General features: G+C 32.2%; 3 protein-coding genes across 3 annotated transcripts; all 3 read right to left on the bottom strand.

Annotated features, from left to right (window-relative positions):
- Positions 1-428: 428 nt before the first annotated feature.
- Positions 429-2300, bottom strand: LOC116345065 (proton-coupled amino acid transporter-like protein CG1139). Its single transcript, XM_031774112.1, has 8 exons — positions 2194-2300; positions 1857-1977; positions 1685-1789; positions 1555-1610; positions 1113-1256; positions 979-1051; positions 736-904; positions 429-653 (listed from the first exon to the last, which is right to left on the bottom strand). Exons 2-8 carry the CDS (start codon positions 1913-1915, stop codon positions 429-431), a joined length of 831 nt encoding a protein of 276 aa, XP_031629972.1. The 5' UTR covers positions 1916-1977; positions 2194-2300.
- Positions 2301-3724: 1424 nt separating this feature from the next.
- LOC116345147 (proton-coupled amino acid transporter-like protein CG1139) lies at positions 3725-8861 on the bottom strand. The gene is made up of 11 exons (XM_031774260.1): positions 8564-8861; positions 6299-6424; positions 6095-6217; positions 5962-6008; positions 5533-5672; positions 5375-5460; positions 5125-5290; positions 4817-5008; positions 4548-4726; positions 4310-4485; positions 3725-4220 (listed from the first exon to the last, which is right to left on the bottom strand). Exons 2-11 carry the CDS (start codon positions 6349-6351, stop codon positions 3967-3969), a joined length of 1416 nt encoding a protein of 471 aa, XP_031630120.1. The 5' UTR covers positions 6352-6424; positions 8564-8861; the 3' UTR covers positions 3725-3966.
- A 2133-nt stretch (positions 8862-10994) lies between these two features.
- Positions 10995-19208, bottom strand: LOC116345228 (FMRFamide-related peptides). The gene is made up of 2 exons (XM_031774432.1): positions 18804-19208; positions 10995-11916 (listed from the first exon to the last, which is right to left on the bottom strand). The coding sequence occupies exon 2, from the start codon at positions 11869-11871 to the stop codon at positions 11050-11052; it is 822 nt and encodes a 273-aa protein (XP_031630292.1). The 5' UTR covers positions 11872-11916; positions 18804-19208; the 3' UTR covers positions 10995-11049.
- Positions 19209-19742: the final 534 nt, after the last annotated feature.

Below are 19742 nucleotides of genomic sequence, written 5' to 3'. Positions count from 1 at the left end.
CTTGATTGAGTATTATTTTCATAACACTTTATGATTGAGATTTTTTTTAACTTTCTACCATTATCTACTTTTATTCTAAGCGGTTCATATATACACTGAGTTGTCACACAGATAGCTGGCTGACGATTGGTATACACCAGTTGTTGGTGTAAACCAAGGCTAAGACAATGCTGGCTAACGAGAAACCATCACTGGCTGACAGGAAAGTACTTATCTTGTACAGATGATTAGGGGTATTGATCATTTTGAGTACATAGCCCAAATTATGGATGCAGATACATATCATATTCAAAATATAGTTTTACTTTGGCTATTGTAAAGCAAAAATTTGAAAATAGCGTATGAGGTCCATAATTTAAAATGAATATCCACAAAAATATCAAATTATGGACAAAAAAAGTCTCAGTGAGGAACAAAATCTAACAAGCCTAGTCAGAAATGTTCAAAAGTGTATAACTTACAACGCCGACTGATTCCAGTGAAAAAAGAACTGTACCAATGAAAAGTGGAATATTGCTTAATGAACCGACCGCTTCTCGACCTTCCAAAATAATTGGCTCGCGGAAAATGAAGTAGAAAATTATTCCGAATGATATAACTGTAAAAATGTTGGCGATTGTTGAAAATGGGGCAAGGTATTTTAAATTTCTAACCTATTATAACACAAAAATATGAATAAATAGTACAATTTATAAAATTTTGCAACTTATAATCAGTGATAGCCAAATGACTCACCCAATTGAGAAGAATGATTGGCAATAAAATCATCAACATGTACATTCGAACATGGTAGCTCGTTTCCGTAAAGTAATTGACAATTGATTCTATATTTTTCGCTATAAATACAAAGTAAATACAACAGGAGCCAATTTGGTATGTCCAAAGAAATCCGTTTGTTATGTGACTGTTATGTGGAAAAGGATAAAAGACCAATATAAGTTCAAGCAATAATTCATGATGTTCAATTAAAATTATTACACAATACATGACGAGTATTTATGAAGCCATTGTGGTCCTTCGAGGAATGCATATTTGCAAATATTTGGATAGTCTAATAAAGTATAGTTAGAATTAGAAGATCAACGTGACAATATACTAAAATAAAGTCCTACCCATGCTTGGCATTTTTCGCCGTTTGCACAGTTCATAGTGTGATTTCAATAAGATTTGCATTGAATAAACACATATCAATCCAATCACCACCGTGCCAATTGAGCCCAACAGCCATCCAGCATGAGAGATCGCTTGTGGCATTGCTGAAATTAATTTAATAATAATTTTTGTTTTTGAATTAGTAATATTTGGCAATTTTATCGTCTGCCCTCGGTTACACAAAGGGGAAAATCAGTACTAGCTTCAATTCCGTTCAGTTCTATGCTATTCCAGAAATAAAAAATCTGTTCATACTTGTGTCTTTTGACTTTCTATTTGTGCTGCTTATAATATTCCATCACTCGTACTGAATTGATTTTTTTAATTGAACCCAGTACTGCTTTGCACTTTGGATAACATACACAAGCAAATGATCATTTTTGTTATTTGTTTATGTTTTACCTAAAATACCGGTGCCCAATGAACTTTTCAGCAAATGTATGAGAGTTTCTGTGTCTCTGTACAAAACAAAAATCAAACGATGAATCATTTTTATATCGAATTTTACTAAAATGCAGTAACCTTTACTTACGATAGTGGATGTTCCACTGTCCGATGTAAATATGGATCATAATCCTCTTCTTTTTTGCGCTTTCCAGTGAGATCTATGCTTACAAGTGAGTCGGTTTTATTAACGCTAAACCAATGTAAAAAGATACGTTTCAGTTAAAGGTCTCGGTGTTGAGTAAAAGTATAATTTTTACCATTTTCCTGAATCATCTATAAAGATGAGATTATTGTGTCCTCGTGAACTCATTTTCATATTTAATTAAAATTATTATCTAATTTTTTCGATAAATGTTCGTTTTCAGATATATCACAATTCTGTTGAAAATAAATAAAAAAAAGGAAATTTAAAATGGTTTTTCAATGAAACCTGGGAAAAATCTAAAATTAAATCACGTTGAGCACATCACGTTATATTTTTGTGAATGAATGGTCTATATGTTCTTCTAATTTATCCATACATCCTACACACCTTTTCAACGGTGTCAACAATTATTTTTTTATTGCTAGTGTGTATGTAATTACATCAATTACCCCAGAAAAAAATCGCTTTATTCATCCGACACTCAGTCAAATGGTTTTATTATCGCAAAAATTTGTGAAAAAGAAATAATTTACACGTTTTTACCATAATGGTATCGTGCTACAACTGATTGAAAAATCAAATCGACGAAAAAAAGTTCATTGCAAAATGATTACACACTTCGTCACACATTACGTCAAGATTTTACAGATAAAATGCCATATGTTTTTTTTTTTTTTTTTTTCAATATATTAACGATGTGTTTTGAGTTTAATAGCAGGTTTGACCAGTGTACACGTATGCCTGTACGCTTCATTACCACTGAGATTAGATTGATTGAAGGTTTCAATCAATTGGAACAAGTGTTTGATATGGTTCTTAAGCATTTTGTGTTTTTCTCTTTAATTTTTTGTTTTAATTTGTCTACAATTGTTCGAAAGTTTAATGACTCAAATGACATTTTCCGCTCGTGAAATGATATGATGGAGTTTTTTTTATAAAAATTTTTTTTCATCCTTTATCTTCAACCATTTGTAATAAATGGATTTGATTAGTAGTATTATTTTCCAACAATAAAAAATGAAGATTTGTTTCTGTAAAAAACACCTCACATAAGAATTTTTCCAAGAAAATTGGAATTCGCCAAAACCCAAATCATAAATCCATCCCGATACAAGTGTAAACACTTGCACCAATAATACGCTAGATTAAAGCTTTTTCTGATGTACAAATGCAGAAAATTTATTTGTTTTTCTTTGTGAAAAGAAATATTACTCTCTTGACACTTGAAAAAAAAATCCACTCAATATGTCTTCTCTTTTTCGTTTCAATGAAATCCGTTTGAATACTTGCGAAGGTGAAAAGAAATTGTTTGGTTATTTTCCAAAGTCAACCAAAAGAAGGTCGTTTAAATTCTTACGAAAGAAAAAACCAATTGAACAAAATCTTTTATTTCAATTTTAATTATTTCGCTCGTCATTCTTATAATAAAGTGGCATTATTATTTTATGATTCCGTTGTTAAATACTTAAAATGTAAACATATTTCTGGCTAAATGAATGATAATTTTGTCTTTCAATCAATGAACTTCGTTGTAAAAAAAAGCCATATTTTCTTAAAATTATAAGTATTCCATTCATTAAACAAATGTAAAAGATGATTGATGATGAAGGAAAGTACCGAAATAAATGTTCACGTGTTTGAGTCTTAAAATAAAATGACACATTTTACTATTTTGTTGATTTTTCATGATAAACTTTATAAATATTGATGTTATCAGCAACTAAACCGATATTGTATCGACTGTTTGCACATAGATAAAATTCCGCTTTTGAATGAACGGTTTTAATTTCGCATTGTCTTCATTCTCTCCCTCTCATTCGCCGGCATCTTGTAATTGCATTAAATGCACTGAAGTAGGTATTGAAGTATCGTTCATTGCTATCAACAGAAATCAAAGTAGTACTGTGCGCTTAGATAGTGCACTAATCTTTGCACAATAGCAATCTCTTAAATCGAACGAAATAAATGTTACACTAATACTTGTCACTTTTATTACGAATGAGTTTATTATCGATTTGTTTTAATTTTCTAGACGGTTTTAACATATTTTTTGTTATTGCCCGAATTTATCGGATTATAAATGGTAACTTGCATTGAATAGTATTCTATCGATTAAAATAATTTATCGGATATTCGTACAACTCTAAAAGTATGACACATACACAAACACACGCACAGAGACACAAACAAACATAGGCATTCTTATAGTACGATAATATATTCTATGATTCTTCTAAATATCTGTTAATTATATCCTTCATGCTAATTGATGAGCCGATGAAAAAGCCGGCCAATCCAATTACTCCAAATAAAAGATTTTTGGAAATCATAAGTGCTTTTGTAAAGCCCGAAACTCGATTCCATTTGGCGACAGTCTCTAAAAATGGTGGAAACAAAATGCCCAATGTTGCTAGTGATAATGCACCAATTAGTGAAATAAAAAGATCCAAATCTGGAATTGCTACTGCCATCACAACTGCAATTGAATTTAAAGATTTTCAATTGAAATCGTTCGCATTTTTTCAAGTAAATCCGGAAGGTTTTTGTAATAAAAGGTTAGCTTACATGTAATAAAAACAATTCCAGTTCGCAACGCATATTCCCACAGTAGTTTTCGATTGCTCTTTTCAATTCGTTTCAAAATGTACTCCGACCAAGCAATATCGATGGCTACATAGCATGACAGAGCATGAGTTGCAAACACACTGACCGCAATTAATGCTTTCGCAAGTAAAGCCAATCTAAAATTAACAAAATCAATAATTGAGTATCAAATTTTCCTTTCAACACATTCAATACATACGTATCTGTTTGTGGTAAATTTATGGTAATTGTTGGTTTAATTTCATCCCCATATCGGAGGTAGCCAGTCAAACCAAGTCCAATATAGAGGGCGACAATTAAAAACATGGCACGATTCAAAATTCCGGTCGATCCACGAAAATCTTTTGGCGTCCGCATTTCATTCTCTAATGGCATAATCTATAAGCAAATATTTTAAAAAGAAAATACAAATAAATGACATTTTTTCGAAAAAATCTTAATTTTTGATAATAAATGTATGTTGCTTACAACACCAATGGCCTCCAGTGCGAAAAGAACTGTACAGAAAAACATGGGAAATTCGGATACAGTCGCATACGGTTTTTTACCCTCGAGTGTGAATGGCTCCCGGAAAATATAGTAGAAAATTACCAAAAAAGATCCAATCGTTATGAAATTACCAATAGTTGATAACGGTGTTAAATATTTTAATTTTCGAATCTGAAACAAAGGAACTGAATATTAAAAGAATTTACCGTAGCAAAAATGTAAATATATGAAGATGATTTCATTCGAATGGAATGCATTTGATTTGTGTGTCATTCAATTAAACTCACCCAATTTAATAGAATCAACGGCACTAGAATTATGACCGCTAGTAGTCTTATATGAATGTTATATCCAAATGATGCCAGTACAGCTTGGATGTTTGTTGTCATGAAAACAACATAAATGCATGAGCTTCCAATCTGATACAATAACAAAAATGCATTGATCACGTGTCTGCGGAATAAAATGGTCAATGAATCAGAAAACAAAAACTATAAATATTTGCAATGCAAATAAATGCACTGTGCACACACATACACCATAGTTTTTGCATATTTATGAAAAGGTTCGGGACCAGCCAATAGAGCCGCTTCAGCTGTGTTTGGATAATTCATGCTTGGCACCTATAAAACACGATTCAAATGTTGTTGAAATGTAACACAAACTGCATCAAGAACAAAATAACACGTACGTACTTTTTTCAATTTGCATAAGAAGTATTCTAAGTTTACAAGCGTGTGCACGCAAGAAGTGGCAATGGTGCCAAGTATAATTGTGCCAATGAATCCAACTATGTAACCGGAACTTTTGAATGCGTTCGGCATTGCAAAAATACCTGCAAAAATGTTCATTTATTTAATTATTCCTGCATTTCATTTCAGACAATATATTGAAATAACTGGTCAGTTGAGCTGACAGTAAGTTAGCCAGCTAAATGGGCTAAAACAATAGACGTTATTGTTTTAATGATGAATCACTTTTCTTGTTTTAATAGAAGTGATTGTTTATTATAACAATAACTTCCATTGTTTTGGTCCATTTAGCTGGCTAACGTACTGTCAGCTCAACTGACCAGTTAGTTCAATATATTGTCTGTTTCATTTCATCGAATTCAAATGTTATACCTGTTCCCAGAGACATTTTGAACAAATGTATGATTGTATCAAAATTTCTGCGCGTATTTAAAAGAAAACAAATCTTTTTTTAAAATAAATGCTAACACAAAATAAAGCACATAAAATGTAGAAAAAATATTACGTTAGCGGAATTTCCACTTTTCGATGGTCATACGGTTCATAGTCGCCGGTTGATTGGAAGCTATTTGCTGATTTTGTCGATAACTCTATCGATCTATGTTTTTCATACGATTCTTTTCCATTGCTAAATGTTCAACATTTAAACAAAAAAACAAACAAAAAGTCATTAAAAGTGCTGGGCACGCATTTTTTTGTGTTTACAAACCTTTTACCATCATCATCGATGAAACTACTATTATTGTATGCTGCATTTATCATGTCTACCTTGTTGATTCGCTATTAAATTCGATCTTGTATGCATATGAGTGAATGCGCGGTATGCCTCGATGCTCTGCAATACAAATTTTAAAAAAATTGAATTTGAAGTCCTCGCCATGCTCAATTGATAAAGCTTAAATATCAAAGCTAACGACGAATAAGTACATCAAAACGATTTCAGAGTCAAAAATGTTTTCGCAAATATAAATATGCCGATATAAATGTGTGTGTGTATTTACAAGAGTAATCATTTATCTATATCACGGTGAGAATGCCATTTGTAACCGTCAAAGTGCGTCTATTAAACACATACATTTCATCTATCATCGTACGCAACTGGATATAACCGGTTTAAAAAGGTTTTTGTTTCTCTTTTTAATATTTTATTGATACCTTCTTTAAAATGTTATCTTCTAAAATCCGGAAAAAAACCTAACATTATATCAAACAGACCATAAAATTACGAATTACTGAAAAAAAAACCATACAAAATACAATGTTTACAAATTAATATTTCCGCTTATTAAGTTTGTAACCAACAGAAGAAGCACGCAAAATGGACATGATTTAATGGATAAAGTCTATAATAATTTTCATTCTTGTAAATTAAATTAGCACAATCGAAGCGTTCTCCACCTCCATCGATTGTAAATAATCAGTCAATGTTATTTGGCCTAAAAAAATGTCTACCGCATAAACAAGTGTTGAATATCAATTTTACGTAATACGAGGTGCTAGTAAAAGAATTCCATACTTGAGTGAAGTGCTGTCCAAATGATAGCAATGGATATCGAGAACATTATATTGATTTCAATCTAATCAATTAGTCAAGTTGAAGATTTATTTTCATTACACTTCATTTTGAACTGATATTCGTTAAGGTAGATAGTATTTATTTTGTAATTTTAATCTTTAAATCATGTGATGGTTAAACGGTATCGGTATTCACGTACACTAAGAGCAATTATAAAATAAAATAATTAAACATCGTTCGCAAATGGTGTTATTCAAAGAAACAACTACATAGGGAAAAAGCGAGATTCATTGCACTTTAATTTGTAATCGTTTATCATCTTTTTATGAACTTTTTGAATGAATCAATTGTATCTGAAATGCTCGCTATTTTTTCTTTCTATACAAGCTCTTTTTATGAATATTTTCAAACTTTGTTGCTAACAAATAAAAATTAATATGTGCTTTACTTGAATTTCTTTTGTTTTTTGAATCCGTTTTCTTGTCGATTACGATGCGATAAATTATTTTTATGGACTCAGGAAAACTACAGCAATCTTAAACTTGAAAGGCACTAAAGTTTACTATGTGTTATGGGTTCTTGTGAAATTCTTTGTGTGTTTGAAGTATGAATTTACGCTCTGCTCACATTTCGGCGTTGAATAGTCAATGGACCGGATGGGACCGTTCATTTGAGTGGTTTTGTATTGACAAAAGAGTTTTTATTTATGTTTTGTGCGAAATTTTTTGTTTGTCACCCGCAATGTTCGTTCAATGCTCTATTATGCAAATATGAGTGGAAAGCGCGAAATTTTTCAGTGTCATCGTTAACAGCAGATTCTGTACGTACAACGATGTGCATTACGATTTCACGCAGACATTTCGTGTTAATCACAAATCAAATATTGTCACCAATATTAATATTGTTTATACTACTTCATGAGATGTTTTTTTTTTATATTTTTGTTTTCAAATAATATAATGAAATTTTGATTATTTCATAAGCTTTACTTCTTTTTCTGATTATTCTCTTTCATTCATTCATCGCTTTCATTCTTTGAAAATGAATTTATTGCTTCAATTATGTCAATTATCAACCGTTCGACACTTTTATGAAGCATCTTTGTGATCCAAATTAAACAGTCTAGTCTGCAGAATATTTCACATAAACAACTGTGCTAAATATCTTTCGAGAGAGAAAAAATCCTTCAAAGTGGTTGAGTTCATTGTTATTCATACGATAAACAAAAGCTAATCGAAAATGACATTGAATCGCTTATTTCAATATGAGCCTCTTGAACTTGATTTATACTCAACGAAATATGACCAGTGCACTCGATTCGATCATAAATTCACACAAAATGCCAATTCTATTAATAAAATGTGATTTTCTTTCGACGTTTTTTCATGCACAATCGATGTCAGATAGTTTCAGTGCAGAAATAGCATTTTCCGCATGCAAACACTACTTATATCGTACCTGATCTTATATATTTCTCTCTTCTTCTTCTTATTTTTCTCTTATTTTTGCGTAAACTTCGTTCTGTTCGGTTGGCAATTTTTCAGTTAATCGATGAGCTTGTTGTATGCGGTGACAACGGCTTGATCGTCGTTGGATGTTTATCTGTTGATTGCTTCAGATAGAATGAATGTGGATGGTTTGACTGCTTTTTTGCGACTGATCAAATTTTGTGGTGTTTGCTTTAAGTAAAGCTTTTCAAAACCGGTGCAAATATAAAAAAACACTCTACGATCATCATGACAATTTAAGCAAATGATAGCTGTCTATCGACAACTGTGTTTACAAGAAAATAAAAATGTAGCACGCGAAGAAATACGTCGGAATGAAACAAAAACAAAACTCACACACAACGCCGGAATGAGCAAAACGATTGATTATCAAAGCGATTATGCATGATTTATATATGATGTGATATAGCGAATATTTATCACTCTCATTACATTTGCATCACTGGTACATATTTTATTCGCGATATTTACATTTGGTGCATTGTGACACCTATATCTAAAAAAAAGAATGTCAAGCATTTGTGTCGATTAATATGTGTATTTAAAGTGCAGGATCCTCTCTCAGATATTATAATTATACTACATTTTAGTTTGAGCAGAGCTCTATTACGCCCAAGCATTTTTTTCTTTCTATTTTTATTTTCTATGCGGCGAATAAAATAGATTTAATATTCAAATAAAACAAATTTACACATATTCTCCAGTGATTTTCACATTTTTTTGTGTTTTGTTTTAAACCAACTACTTCAAATTATTTCAAGTGGAATTCACCACTTGTGGACTAAAAAAAAATAAAGGAGGAAAGCTCTGGTTATTTATCGCTGACAAAGTTCATTCCTATTTGGAGATAAAACAACAAGTGTTTCGATGTATTACTTTTTTGCACCTTGCAAATCAGCATCCGGTTTTAATCAAATAAAAAGCATATTTACTGCATAATCGGCGGCGTCAGTAGTAGTATTATTATCGGGTGATTATATTTCTCTCTCTATTAAATATTTTGTATACAAATGAACAGCTGTGTAATATTTCTGTCAATTGTTTTGGTCGAATGGAATTCACTTTTTATGTAAAAATAGAATGAATTGACTCATTCGCCAAATACTTTTAGTAAGAAGTAAATATTCAAATGTACACAGCTGCCACATTTTAATCAATTCTCTATAAATGTTTTGTCACTCTAAAAACAATAGATTTCGTGTTAAATTCCTCATAGAAATTCATTGATTTATTCAAAAGAAAAACATGTTTCAAATATTTAAGTACTCACACCTCATCAATCACGTCCAAATTTGTAGCAAAAAAAAGAACCAAGTGGAATTTTCTTTCAAATTTTATATCAGAATTGTTAAATCTCTTTTATTGTATATTTTTTATATATATAATTAGTACAATATTTTTTTTGGTTGATTTTTGATTACATAGTGATTCATGTGTATCATAGTCTGTTGATGGGTACTTCGTTGGAATTTGTCTACAATTCCTTCCTGGATGTTGTTATTTTGAATGTGTAATCGATGAAAATATGTATATCAACAATAATAATTGAAGTAATCGAATGTTGTAATTAAGTGGTTTCTTTCTCTCCACAAACACAGTTAATTCAGTATGTTTGTTTCTATGACATTTCGCGCAGTTTTTTTTAAATATATTTTATAATTTTTCTTTTATAATATATAAATGACTCGGTGAATGAGTTTTCAGTCAAGATTTCCGCCATCAATGGACGATTTATTACTGAAAATCATGTTTCAAAATAACAGCTTTAGTTAAATATTTGTTTGTTTGTTTTGTAGTTGTTTCATAAACTTTGATGTGTGTGATAATATGGCAAAGCTCGATTGAATTGAAATCAGTATGACGAAGCACGCGGTTGGATGGGTTGAAAATCGCATGGATTATTGAAACCAGCCAAATTCAATAATACCTACGACATTCAATTGCTTTTCAATTTGGGTTTTTTGTTCGTTTTCAAAGACCATATCATCTAACTGATTCCTGTTTTTTTATGAAACATTATAATTCGTTCAATGAATGGACTGGTGCCATGACGGAGTGTTTTTTTGTGTGTGTATGTGTACATCCTAGATTTAAAAATGTGTTAATATTTTTCTGTTCTTTTTTTTTGGTGTGAATTTTTTTTATTCTTTAAATCTTAAATTAAATTTTAACTTTGGTCGTAATTTGATTTTAGACATAATACATTTGCTTTACAAGAAAGACAATCAGAAACTTAAAACAAAATGAACATTTCATTCGAAAATCTGGAATGTGTCAAACAGATGGCGACCAAAACAACCATGGACATATGAATGCAGTCAAAGCAATTAAATTCTCTGAGCATTTTTTCAAAAAAAAAAAAAAAAAAAAATTTAATAAAATTCAAGAACTCTTTTTTATGCCCTAATTTACGCATTTAAAACATTTTCATTTCTATCAATTTTGTTCTAATTCGTTGCCATTACTGTATACCGATTGAAATTGTTCGGCATTTGAATCGATTCCATCAATAGATTGTTCATCATCGTTTACCACAAAATTTCGTTCGTCTTGCGCTGTGTCTGGATTTGAATTGTGTACCGATTTTTGATCATGTGCAAATTTTTCCAGTAACATTAACGGAACCGTATGAAAATTGGTTGTGCTACTGCCATCACGTTTGCCAGCAAATCGAATATTAGCATTTGTATTACGACCGAGTCTTAAAAAGTTTCGCCAATTTATTTCACGCAATGCATCTGCTTTGGACGGTGATGGTGCGACAAAATTTTGACTTCGTCCAAATCGAATGAATCCACTATCGCCACCGCTGCGAGGTTCCACTTGTATATGTTCATCGGGCGAATAGAAATCATCGGCACCACTTCGAGCGAATCGAATAAATTTCTCAGTGTATCGATTGTTTGGTCGATTTCCATACACATCGCTATCAGCTATACCACTTCGGCCAAATCGTACGAATGGCTGCGACGATCGACCGAAACGTATTTGAGATGATGGCGATCGAGAAAATCGAATCATTGAACTTGGCGTACGCGCAAATCGAATAATGTAACGCGAACTTTTACCACCTGGTACCGCTGATTCGCTCAGTTTTGCCGCCACCGCCGATGACACTGAACCCAAATTATTTAACAACGGTTGATTCTCATTTGTTGGTAACTGCTCTTGCGTTTCAATAACTGCAAATGCACCACCCAACAGCAACGCTGCGTTCAACAGCACTAACTCAATTATTGTTATATTTTTGTAACCCATTGTTTTGGTCGTTTGTTGCGCTTTTGGTGGTTTTGCCACAAAATCCTATGAGAAGAAATAATCAAATCGATTGAGTGAAAAAAAGAAAATGTGTTATTTTTTTGGAAATTCATACTGTGAGTTACGACAGACATAACGAATGAATTAAAGAAACCGAAAATAATTGCATAAAATGAAATCAAACAATGTAATTCTAAATTTAGATTTGCGCAAAACACATCGATAAGCCCAATTAATTTGTACAATATATGAAAAAATGTTGATTGTGTGTCCGCAAGCAAATTTATAATACGCAGATACACCAACGATGATGGATGGCGTATATAAACGAGAAAATTTCAATGGATGCGGACTAAAAGACAAATAAAGACGGCCGTCATTTCAAGTGCGAGCACTAATATACTTCGAAAAGTTCACAAGTTAAACATCCTGTAATCTTTGCCCCCATTCAGACGATATTCGTATACAAGCTCAACGCACTACAACGCTTTTCGCCGATGGCTATTCAATGTATGTGTGCACAATAAACCATAGCACGACCAAAGCTATTTTTTTGCCTATTCCAACAAACACGGTTATTCTTACGTTTTTAGTGTTTGACTTTGAATTTAATTGATACTATAATGCAAGTCGAATTTCAAAGAACGAAGTCGTTTGAATGTTGAGTAGTGAACGGAAGCGGGACATAAGTAAAACACAGCAACAGTGCAACGATAATCATGTTGTAATTACTAGATTTTTAGAATGAATCTGTTAGGCGCATATAAGTCTATGTCATGTCTGTATGTAGACGGTAAACTCTAGACTTATCCATAGCTTCTGACGGTCCAAGAAGGGGAGTAATTTGAACATTTTTCAAAATTGTAAAGGGGTAATTTCTAGGGGGCAGACACAAACTGGAAAACTAAAAAAACTAAGAAAAATTAGGACTTATTAGCTCATGTCAATGTACACGTTATATGCAATTTACTAAAAAAAACTAAGAAAAATTAGCAATACTAAGCCCCGTGTCTCCCCCCTAGGTAATTTCCAGATCTATTCTCGGGTAATCAGACCCCCCGGACCCCTGGTTAGAAGCTATGGACTCAATGGTAGCTGATTTTCAAATCAAAAATGGCATTTTACTTACAAGGGACATTCTGTCCAAAACAAAACGAAGTCAAACAAGCAAACAAGAGTCACCGTTCTTGCTTACAACGTATGGCTTTTTGTTCAGAAAAACATAATACGGTTTTTCTTTAACTTTCACTTTTCAACTTCTTAAACATCGACTTGTCATCTAATTACGACGACATAATCAACAACGCAAGCTATATTGTGAAAAGCCGCTTAAATGTCGCACGTGTTTTTTTAAAGTAGCACAAGAGAAGAGTGAGAGAGAAAGCTAGTGAAAAACATGGAACATGTAGGCGACAGAACTGAACTCGATAAATTAGTTGTACTTTCAATGTTAAAGATTAATAACAACAATTTGATTGGTTTTCGACATTTATTCGCACACACTATGTTATGTGTTAAATTTCAATTTGAATTGTTCAATAAATAAGCCTCAAAAATTGAGTCAAAAGACACAATGCTGCAAACACAAAAGCCACAATACTTAAACCCATTCAAGAACTATGCTAACACCACGGATTATCATGACCATGAATAAAACGACGACTTCTTTTCTTTTTTTTGTTGTCATGGCTTGTCAGTGAGATGTGAAAAAAGCTAACTTGTTGCAGCAGACCAATAAATTTTCAACTAGTGTGACGTGGAAATGGGATAAAAATGTGAAATGCGCAACAAGTTGAACATGAAAAGTGATTCTCTGACATTTTACTGCTTCCTTCCAACTAAAATACAAAAAAAGAAACCAATAACGCTTGATAATAAACGAAGAAAGTGTACAATATTCCCATTGTTCGTTCCATTGTGGCCACGGTCTTGACTATGCTTTTTCGCGTGTGTGGACAAACATGCGGAATTATTCTAATCCTTAAAATATAATTTTTGCTATGAACTGGCTTTGTGCTCAATTTACTCAAAACCACTCATTACATCTGCCGATTATCATGTTTCCGAAATTTCATATTATGTATATAAAAGCGTTGTGTTCAAGTTTTAAGCCCTTATCTTTGTGGCAATCTTTGTTTTTCTTCTTCTAAAACTATAAGTTGTTTTAAAAGTCATTTTCATATCCACATCGATTTAATTAAAACGAATACCAAGGCTTGAGGACCGACCAATGACACTATCGCAATTAATTTCTATTTAGAACGGAATTTTTAACTCTCCTAGGATATATGAATGGCAAATTTTCATGAAGACATTTTTAATGACAATCGGGAAGAATATCATCCAGCCGATTTTGATGCGGGCATAATTTATGAGAATTGGCTGTGTTTTCATAATTTCACCATGACATTTTTTAAAACAAATAGCTGATAATATGTGTACAAAAGTTCTCCTTTTTTTGAACCGTACAAAGAAAATATTTCCAGTAAATTTCGGATGTGATTATTCTGCTGAGCGTGAAAATGTTTTAAATTTGAAAAAAAAAAAGTTTTGAATAGGTGTTACTACATTATGCGTACAGCCAGAAATAGTCAACAGCTTTTTCAGATGTGTACTAACAATAGTAGACCATGTCCTCAAATAAAGGGTGAAAATTACCAAAAAAAAAATCAGATTAAGTCTACAACTTTAAAATGAAATGTACAGGCTTGAAACTAATTGTACACAATCAGACTACATCAATATTTCGTCTTTAAGTGTTTACATTATAAATAATGACTAAAAATAATGCAAATCCACCAATTATATTGATGTGGGCGACTAAGATTCAATATATGAAAATCTTTCTCATGAAAAACTATCAATGTTCCAATTATCATTCAATTCCTCTGATAAAATAAGGCGTGTAATATATATTTTTAAATTACAAATATTTGTGGGTTGATATTGTTTCATTTATTCAGTGGAAGTCTTATTGAATTTTGTTGAACTCAATACAACTTCTCCCTTTCCCCCGCTGGAGAATTCTTCTTAAGAACGGGAACCATGCTGTTTTTCATGATTTACCTGTTATCATCTGCTTATATGGTATTCCATATCCACACAAAGTGAGTGTGTGTCTGTAGTGTAATTTATTATGTGTTTGTTGTTTTTGTGTACGCATACAGTTTTGATTAAAAAGTTTAACGAAAACAATCATGTGTATTTGTATTTGTGTTTTGCATCCGAATGTAGATTGCATGTCGAGAACTGACTCGGTTTAGCCATAAGCTCACATATGCATAAAATGTTTTTGAAAGAAATTTCCATTTCATTCCCGTTGGCTCAATTTTCTTTCTAAAACTCACATTGCTTTGTGCACTTTTTCAAACGTGAAAGAAAACCGCAACAACAGGAAAAAACACACACACAACGAACAAATGTTGATGTTCTGGACATATTTGATATTGAGTAACGGTGTTGTGATGCGTTGAAATAAAATAATAAATGAAATTCCATTGTAAATATTTATATACGTAGGAATAATGAGTTTTTTTCTCCGCACATCTAATAAAAGCTTTTTTGTTCTTCAATGTGTTTTTCCCACGCTTTGAATTTACCGAAAGTGTGTGTGTTGCACGTTAACCGCTTTATGTAGATCACGCTCCATTTTGAAGTCACTCGACTGTTTGCATCCAGTTCAAAGAACTTCTTTAAGAGTCACACAATTATCAAATTCAATGAACATGCAACAAATGCACTCAGAAATTAATAAAAAAAAACGCTGTGATCATTTCAGATTATTTTTGTTGTTTCGATAGAAAGAAGTTAAAACGCGAACCAAAAGCCAAAGAGCGTCATGCACGACCATGAGTGAGCTACGCATTTCTTTTCAACTGAGAAAGTCGCCATATGATTGTCGTGAAGATGGATTATGCATCGAACCGTATTACACGTGTCAAATTCAAATGTGTATGATTTGATAAAATAGAATGCACACATGAACTCCACTGAATTTGATTTAATTATTCAAAAATAATGTTGTTCGTACCCACACATAGATAACGATTTGACTTGAATCGGTGCGGTTTTATGTTTTGGTCTAGTTGTTTATGTGTCTCTGTATGTAATTTATACTAAACAACCGCTAACCGAACTCAAGAAATTTTTGCCCAAATTTTGAAAAGTTCCGAAAACACATTCCAAACTAAACAAAAACAGTTTCACGTCCATACACAAACGGAATTCAAAATCAAAATTAATCCCAACAACTTTATTTACATGTTTATTGCCAACCATTGAATTGTATTATTTATTTGTGATAATTCAATTAATTATTAATGTCCATGTTTTGGTTAAAACCCTCTTTTGAATCGGAATCAAAAATGAATCCAACGCGAAATGATCGATTAAACAGAGACTGTTTTTCAGAGCAATAAAATTTAGGAAGGATGGTCTCAAGGGCCGAGGACGAGAAATGATGAGCTGAGCTACTCCTAAGCGAGAGGGCATTAATTAAAATTGATTGAACCGATTGCCTGCTACTTGGTCTGAAAAGCAGTTGAAAATAAACGAGGTAAACCACCAAATTTCATATGATTGTAAAATAGTTCCTGCGGTTAAAAATGGGTATTCTTAGTATTCTTCTTCTGGTTTATTGAAAATTATTAATATAACATTTGTATAATCCGAGAAATAGGCAATTGCAAAGATTAATCAGCCACCAAAAGTGTATCCAAAATAAACATGGAGCTCTTAGTCAGAAAAGAGTTTTTATTGTTATATATATTATTGGAAATATGGAAAAAGCAAATGATTTTTCATGCTCACAATATAAACTGAAAGTTAAAGCATAAAATCAAATTAAAAAAAAACATAATCTTTGTGATTAAGCGTAAGTGTTTTTTTCTTCTTTTCATTGACCTTGTTCATTTTGTTGAAATAACCTACACGAAAAAAATGCCCTTTTTTTCTGGCGATAACGTAATAATGGGAGAAACTGTATGCTTCCGTTCAAAAATTGGAACATCCTGTGATGATAGAATGTTTTTTAGGACAAACCACATTGAAATATACATACCGGAAGATTTTGTATGCTATTTATACTGGCCCACGTATTATATGAATGTTTATGGACACGATAAAAATGTTAAATGTTGAAATATGCAAGTTCAGTTTTATCATGTCGGTCGAAAAATTAGGCATTTAACTCAAGATTTGATTTAACTTGTTTTTATTTCCGAAAATTATGGCAGAAACCAGGACGAAAGGTGTAGTGAATGAGAATGACTGAGTATGTCAGAGATGGAGAGGGGGAGATGGGGTTGGGTAGTAGAAAGAATAGAATTTCGTCAGTGATTTGAAATAATTTTGCGTCATCCATTCTAATGTTCCTATTAATCAAGAAACCGAATCAAAAATTTTGAATTCCGTAACTTTTAGTATTAATCTATTTTCGAAAAATCTAACCAAACATGAATAAGCAAACATTTGTGTTGAATTTTCTTATTAAACAAACGACAAATGGCAAAAATGAAAACGGTCAAATAAAATATGTGTCTGCATTTCTGACTAGGGCAAAGAAACACACTCATACTTCTGAATGAGTGTGAAACCGAAACTATGTGCCAATTCATGCGTCGCTTGAATAACATTGTATCGTGAGATGTGTGCAAGATTTGATTAATAAATAAAGTAAGTAATAGAGATGAATGTTTGAATATTTCATGTGTCTATTGCTGGTTGAACAAAACTTAGCCACATGAATGTACTGCGAAATGTGCCGTAAACATGCCGTTGCCTTTGACGTTGCTGACCAAAGGCCATAACCAATTACCTTTACGACATTAACGATCATTATTTTCAATTTGTCGTAGGTCGTTGTCGTTTCTTTTTAACATGTACGCGGTGCATGTGCATACCGTTTTCTAATTGCAAATTTTGGCCGTATCGAAAGCATGAGCCGAATATAAATTGCAGCACAACTGTTCGATTGTAATGGATTTTATTTATTTATGTCTCAAGAATTGTCATTTATTTTCACTTGACCGCCACTGTTATGCGCTAGCAAAGTTTACATCTTAATTTTTGTCGCCTTGAAGTGAAAATTGCATTCATGGAATTTCGATACCAAATAGTTTATAAAGCAACAGTATATCATGATTCCGAGAATTTGTGGAGTTTTAACTTAAATTAAGAAGGCGTTAGTGTGTGTGTGTGTGTGTGTGTGTGTGTGTGTGTGTGTGTGTGGGATATAAATGGATTGCGAAAAGCCATTTAAGATTTAAATTTGACGTGCAGAGATTCTATCGCCTAACTACAAATTTAATGTTAGCCAAATTTGATTTGGTACTATTTTACTATAAGTTATGCGATAAATTTACACATTTGTCCCTTGAAGCAACTCAAGCAAGTCATTCGATCACTTCAAAAGATTTATTACAATGCATCTACGAGGAGAATGATGTTAATTACATTTTATAAACTATTTACATGCCCACTTTTTGTAATGTGAAATGTTACAATAGCAAATATTAACTATTTTGGATCATTTTCGGGGTAAAATAAATTAACCATTTCCTTCGGTGTGAAATTATTTGGATATTCAGGACACAATTAGAAAGCAATTTCAAAACAATTTTCTCTAAGAATTTAATTGTAAGATGAATTTTATAGACATCATTTTAAATACCAATAAACGATTGGCTAATGAAGAGGAACGATTTTTGTATGACGGCAAGGATTAACTGCAATAAGTTTTCAATACTAATTTGATCGAATGGGACGTGGTGGAAAATATTTTGTGATTGAAAAAAATGAATGGAAAGTAAAAAAAAATGAAAGAAAATCGAAATCTAGAAAAATTTGATTTTTTAAATTCGTCAAGGAAACAAATGTGTTGATTGAAATAAATAAATATTTATCAATTTTTTTGTAATTTTAGATATACTTACGCTGAGCGGATAATTTTCTTCAGTAAATGTCCTTTTTCTTATATTTAAAAAAAAACTTTTTTCCACAATACAATCACTTATTTTGGCCGCTATTTCTTCGAATCCATCAAGCAAAAACCGTTGTTATTTATTTCGAAATAAAGAAATCAGTCTGTTTGACCGGAAGAAAGAAAATCAAACAAAAAGATGAAAAAACCGAGAAAATGAATTTATTCAAATATTAACTCCCATGAAAATGCACGACAATAATTCGGTCGTTGTTTTTGTTCTTTGATTTATTCGTAACACAGTTTTTTACAAGACATTGATCACTATGTTCGTTATTTCTGTATGTATTTTTGAATTTAAAGTTTTACTTCTCGAAAAAAACAACAACAAACAAACAATTGAACGTTTGAGATTGAATTGAATTTTCGTTCTGACCGAAAATAAAAAGGATGCTCCGGTATTTATATGCGCGCGATAGAAATGGATTGTGATGCGGTGAATCTGACCAATTGTCTTCGTATTCAATCCATGCCATGGATGATGGTGTGCTTCGTGCAGAGAGCGATACCAACATTCAACACATGACATATTAAACATAGTATTATTTATCCTAAAAAATCATTCTCCTTTACGCACTTTGCCCGTACGCGCATCTCTCACATCGCATATGGAAAATTCTATAAGTAAAGCGCGCGCTCTAAGCGTGTGTACATACAAAAGGATAGCGAATAAATACGACGAAGCTTGTTGGCCCCTTAATGGTACTTTCACGGCGAACTCTCAGTGCCATACAGAGCACACTGAGCGAATATGAATGCGATTGTGATGCGTGGTACGATATGTGTATTTTTGTTCATAATTCCAGTATATTGTGTGCTTGAGAAATGCCTTTCTGCGTATGTGTGTGTGTGTGTGTGTTTTATTTCGATTTGCATTGTCTTCGACGGCAAT

Source organism: Contarinia nasturtii, unplaced genomic scaffold (genome assembly GCF_009176525.2).
Source record: "Contarinia nasturtii isolate CC-2019 unplaced genomic scaffold, AAFC_CNas_1.1 Cnas_scaffold_1240, whole genome shotgun sequence".
Taxonomy (NCBI): Eukaryota; Metazoa; Arthropoda; class Insecta; order Diptera; family Cecidomyiidae; genus Contarinia; species Contarinia nasturtii.
The sequence above is the reverse complement of the archived record's forward strand: the minus strand, read 5'-3'. Positions and strand labels throughout refer to the sequence as shown.